Source organism: Gymnoscopelus microlampas (genome assembly GCF_963454915.1).
Source record: "Gymnoscopelus microlampas genome assembly, chromosome: 13".
Taxonomy (NCBI): Eukaryota; Metazoa; Chordata; class Actinopteri; order Myctophiformes; family Myctophidae; genus Gymnoscopelus; species Gymnoscopelus microlampas.
Window position 1 is genome coordinate 32,140,645 of NC_139950.1, and position 6,160 is coordinate 32,146,804.

Consider the following 6,160-nt stretch of genomic DNA (forward strand, 5'->3'; position numbering starts at 1 on the left):
ATTATAACAAACTTCCACTTCCTTTAAGGTTGAGTTTTACAACCCATAATGTCCACTCCATGCAATTGTTAAATACAATCCTTTATGGACATCCTGTAAATGTTTAAAACATGACCTTTCAATGCAATAACACTAACTCCATAAAGTAGATCTGCATAATATATACAGTATGCAGTTTCAGATTATCCATGATCTGAAATTGTAGTGTCGGCTGGCATTATTTGACGTGCACTACTTTATTCAGCGCAAGCATGCTGTAACAGCCTCAAGTTTCCTTCAAAACCATCTAAGGGTAAGACTACCCTACCCTTAGATGCATGAAGACGGTGGGCACTAGGCAGCAGCGAGCAGAGTAAAAAAGGCAGTAGCCTAACTTTGCAGCGTAATAAGAAGCACCAAATGGACTGTTGTGCAACAACCGATCATGTTCGGACAAAGGAAATGTCAAAATGTTGCGTGAGTTATTGTGTTGAAAGGACATGTTATTAGATTTATCTGGTGGTTTTCCTTCATCACATTGTATTTAACAGCTGCACAGAGTGGTGCCTCCAGTATGGGAAGCGCTACACTGAAAGAAGCACGTTGAGGTTGCAACTGTGATTAAGGGCTGTAGAAATAAACGTGCAACGTGCAACTTACCCATGATGGGTAAGGAAATCCAACCAGGAAATTAGTTGAAAACAAAAACATACTTATCTCTTTAATTATTATAAGCATGGAAAGGAAGTGTGATAATTGTCATCCTTTGTGGCGGAACTGTATCTAAAAAAACAAACCCCTGTAAAATCAAACGAATGGCTTAACTAGTGCCAACAGATGATGTTAACACTTGATGTCCAGGAAGTTAACACAGGCAATACTAAGCTTTACTTAGTGCATCAGGGGTTCAGTTTGATGACAGAATGGAAAAACCAGCATGCAAAACAGGGTGCTACGACACCAACCTTAATGTGCAATGTTTCACTCTATCAGGGCTTTCGCAAGACAGGAACTTCCCGTTTTAACACATTTTCTACAATGAGGTTTAATTAGAGCTCAAATTTAGGGGTCCAAGAGTTAATCAAACTAATCGATTTGATCAATTGTAAGAATGTATTGATTTTAATGAAATGATTTTCAAAAATACCGGATCTATAAGCTCAGAACACATCACAATGCAACACATTGTGAGCTTGAAGATTGGCTATTTTTGCATGGCACCGTTGTAAGACAAAGTATAAAAAAGTGCTATATATATATATATACATATTATATATATATATATATAAGGGCCGGGACTTTATCGCGTTAATTTCGATCAATTAATTACAGAAAAATGATCGCGCAAAAAAATTAACGCATTTTAATCGCACCTGTTTTTGCACCGCAGAACGTTTCTCACATATGTTTCTCACACACACACACACACCCCCACCCACCCACCCACCCACCCACACACACACACAGTATATATATATATATATATATATATATACACTTCTTTTTACGTATTCATTTTCCCCAGACGCACTTCTCAATTATTCAATCAATCAAAAATTGATCGATAGAATCATCACTAACAAAATAATCAATAGTTGCAGCCCTACTACGACGCAGTCCAACAGGTCACTGATGTAAAACACGGAATGGAATAGCATAAAATCAAACCTACCATGAGAATTAGTGGATTGCTAAAGACAAGTCAGATGGTGCAGTCATGGTGCTGAGGTAATATGTTGCAGGATGATAACAGGCTGATGGACTGACTGACTGACTAGGTGGCTGTCTGTCTGATCGTCCGTTTGGCTTGTTTGAGTTGCAGGGCGAGCAGTCAAGATTCTTCTCAGTACAGGAAGAGGGCTTATTGGTTTCACCATCCCTGACCGACAGTCATAGAGAGGGATGGAAGGGATGAGGGCAAACTGTAGCTAATTCCTCCCCTTGCTTTTTCCTCTTAGACTGGCTCCTTTTCCTCACTCGTTCTGCCTAGGAGGCTAGGCTTCTGTAGATCTCAGGATGGGACTCAGCAGACATGTCATTTGCAGACTTGAGTGTACAGGATGCAGCAAACGCACAGCATCTGAAACACAGAAGGCCAGACAAAGACATAGGCTTCATTATTCACTTCCACTGAGCAGCACACATCCACTTAGTGCCTGTGGGCCATTGAGCAGCTCTAGCCTCTCCTCCACAGATATGATCAGGAAAAGATGTGCGTGCATGTGTGTGTGTGTGTGTGTGTGTGTGTGTGTGTGCGTGCGTGCGTGCGTGCGTGCGTGTGTGTAGAGAGGGGGGCTGCATTAGAATAGGCGGGATTATTGTAAAATAAATAAGAGAAGAAGTAACCAGTTTACTTCTTGGACACTTTAACCCTGGCGTCCCTATTCTGGGCTCATTTTCAAAGATGTTCAATATTGTTTATATCTAGGAAACCGTTTTGATTGACTTTCTCATGAGTCTACTGTATGTAATGTTTAGACAAATAAGATACCACTGAGGTTATCAAGTTGGTGGGACTGCCCAGTTTTCCAGCCTAGTCTAGTGACCTCTGTTCTACTCTACCTATCTTGCGGGAAGTGGACTAAAAGCATAACAAAGGCAAACTACTGGTTAAGGCTGGGCGATATGACTTCAAATCAATTCATGATTATTTCAAACTTTTGCCTTGATTACAATTAATGAACAATTAAAAAACTAATTGTGTAATAGCAGATCTACAAGCTCACGACATCACATTGCGACACCTTGTGAGCTTGTAGATGGGCTATTTTTGTATGTCTATTTTTGTACACCACCATTGTGCAAGGAAGGATAATACAGGGATAAGTTGTTAATCAGACTGATTTCAGGCTATTATTTAGTCTATTTCGTAAAATTTTAAATTAAATAAAAAACACCTGCTTTTCGTCTCGATTAACCTACAGTACTGTACATGAACAAGATTAAGTCGGTTGTTGATTCTAAATATTGGTTTTGATATATTTTCGGTTAATCGTCAGCCCTACTACTGGTTGACAGTACATCTGACTTCTACCACTAATTGGACACTAGTGTGCACTGATATATAGTAACAGTTATAACAGATTCACCTGTGCAATAAAGTACTACACATTATAAATATCACATCCTTTTATTACACAGCTTCCAGTAAAGGTAGCAAAAGTCAAAATATAATATTATAATAACAACACTCCAAATAAAATTCTGAGCCTGACAAAGATATGCTGTCCAATTGTTCAAATGTCACTTTTATAGACCAATACACCAATATTTGGTTAATGCACTGATGTGTCCATAGCTCTGAGGGAATTTTATGTCAAAGCGTATCACACCAAATACACAACCAAACAACTAAGCAAGCTGTGCACCTGAGCCTGTTCGGTGCGACAAAACGTGTGATGTACTGTGGATTGGGCAAAGGGGAGCAGCAGATGAGTTCAGTTTTGCTACTGTTGTAGAAAGAATGCAGCTATACGAGATGTAGCTATAACAGTGAGAATAAAATCACACCACATGTGATTCACATGATGTCAAAACCCTTCACAACAGGTTAGTAAGCCCAATAGCTTCATCGCTTCATCTTAGTTGGCAATTATACTTTTGTAGCCAGTCTAATTGTGTTGAACTTGAGACTCGCAGTTGGCAATCGATTGATTTGTGTAAAAATATATTTTTGGGACATATTTATCTACCGTATACAGCATAAAGAGATTATCATTCACAAGAAACAGTGATAATATGGCCTGTGGTGATCACGAAATTCATAGGATGGAAAGTCACTTTGTAAGAGTCTATTTGCATGCTCTGGCAACACAACTTAGGAACCACTGGGTTAAACAGAGATCTGTCCATAGGGGACTGCAATGCAATGTGAGCGTTCTCTCAGCTTTGGACTGCATGGTCATTTCAGCAATGCAATGCATTACATTACATGGCTGCGAAGAGGATAACAGGCGAAATTAAGACGCGGTGCAACAACAAAAAAAGAACATTAAAGGAAAGCGAGTATACGCTCTACGGTTAGTGATGAATGAATGATGTCGCTGCAGCTTGTAATCCGATGCATCTGCTTGAGGGCCCATGCATGTTTTCAGATAACAAGTAGGCTGGCTCATAGGCTCCAGCTCTATGTGTATAAGTAGCTGTGTAAGGCTCTATAGCCTCTGTTGGGTTGGGTGTTTTACATGGTTTCTCTTCAGTGTTGCCATGTCCGCGTATTATATGCGACTTTGGGCTTGTTTTTTTGTAAAGTCGCATGGAAATAATTGTTGGTAGTTTGCGGGATGCGTTTTTTTGGCCTTGTTGGGACTTGTTTCCTATTGTTGTTTGAACCAGTGGTTCTCAAACATTTTCAAGTCAAGGACCCCCATTTGAAAATATTTTATGCCAGGGACCCCCATACAAGATTTGTGTTATTAAAATGTTTTAAAAATATTCATTTTTCCCCACTTTTGTTTGTTGAAAATAGCAGATCACAACGATCGGCTATTTTCAAATCAATGTATCATGTTTAAAGGGCGAAGCAATTGGGCTCGCTTGGGCTTGTTTTCATAGACCTGGTTGCTTGTTTCTCTCGCAAAACCTGGCAACACTGATGGTTTCTCTTGCAGCAGCTGTCTGTCTGATCCGAAGCATCCGAACCACAGCCACTGCAGCAGGTAAAGCTGTGGCAAAACGACAAGATCCCTCGCCTAAATAAAATGACACTGACGACCGAAACACACACGAGAAGAGGGCTGCATGGCACACTGTTGTCGCATCGACAATTTTCCAATTATATATATTTATATATATTAAATCCAAAAAATCAAACACCACCCACTTTCTTGGAGCTAGCCTAGCCAACAGCCTTAGATCGAATACCAAAACGCTCGCCCCAAAAGACAGTCGCCGACTCGCCCCGGGGCAAATCTGCCGGTATTCACCTGGTATTCCTAAACGTATAACCTCAGTAAACTATGCCTAACCAACCTAACCTTATTCGTCATTCCTAAACGCAACGTTACCTCAGTAAACTATGCCTAAACCTAACCTTATTCCTAAACATAAGTAACCTCAGTAAAACGGTGCCAAAACCTAACCTTATTCCGAAATTTAACCTCAGTAAAAAAATGGGAGCGAGCGTGTTTTGGGGCGAGTCTTCCGGTTACCCCTTAGATCCGCTATCTGTGGCAGAGAGAGAGAGAGAGGAGGAGGCGGTGGCAGCTGAGCAGCAGCAGCTAGCACCGTGCTAACGGTGGCTAGCGAGCCTTGTACATGGAGCCTTTTGCACATAATAATCATTCATCTTACCCCTTTGTTTTAGACTGTCAGCGTCCTAGGAGTATAGCTCGGAATGCACGTCGCCCCGATGCTTATTTAATGTCATCGTAGATGGTAATCCCGCGGTGTATAAATGTCCATCGCCGCTGTTTTTCTGCCACCATCCGCCCCAACTTCAGCACCCGAACGCTGCCGAGCCCCTGGATGCACTGCGCAGGCGCGCTGTTGTCACCGCTGTCAGCTCTCAGGCTGATGGTCAGAGGCTGCAGTGTCATGATGCACTGCTGTGTCCCTACACCTACACTTATTATTATATCACTATTATCACTATTATATCACTGCTGTCTTCCTACACAAGTATTAGTGATAATATTATCACTATTATATCACTGCTGTGTCCCTACACAAGTATTATTATATCACTATTATCACTATTATATCACTGCTGTGTCCCTACACAAGTATTATTATATCATTATTATCACTATTATATCACTGCTGTGTCCCTACACTTATTATTATATCACTATTATATCACTGCTGTGTCCCTACAATTATTATTATATCACTATTATGATCACTATTATATCACTGCTGTGTACCTACACTTATTTTATATCACTATTATCACTATCATATCACTGCTGTGTCCCTACACTTATTATTATATTACTATTATGATCACTGCTGTGTCCCTACACTTATTATTATATCACTATTATATCACTGCTGTGTACCTACACTTATTATTATATCACTATTATCACTATTATATCACTGCTGTGTCCCTACATATATTATTATGTCACTATTATGATCACTGCTGTGTCCCTACACTTATTATTATATCACTATTATCACTATTATATCACTGCTGTGTACCTACACTAATTCACTATTATCACTATTATATCACTGC

General features: G+C 40.1%; 1 protein-coding gene across 1 annotated transcript in view; it reads right to left on the reverse strand.

Annotated features, from left to right (window-relative positions):
* rgs17 (regulator of G protein signaling 17) overlaps positions 1–5,418 on the reverse strand; it is a 385,251-nt gene extending 379,833 nt beyond the window's left edge. Inside the window, exons 1-2 of the mRNA XM_084076872.1 lie at positions 5,272–5,418; positions 1,652–2,059 (exon numbers count right to left, since the gene is read on the reverse strand). Coding sequence (XP_083932998.1) covers positions 1,652–1,654 — 3 coding nt within the window. The 5' untranslated portion in view covers positions 1,655–2,059; positions 5,272–5,418. The remainder of the gene's footprint in view (positions 1–1,651; positions 2,060–5,271) is intronic.
* Positions 5,419–6,160: the final 742 nt, after the last annotated feature.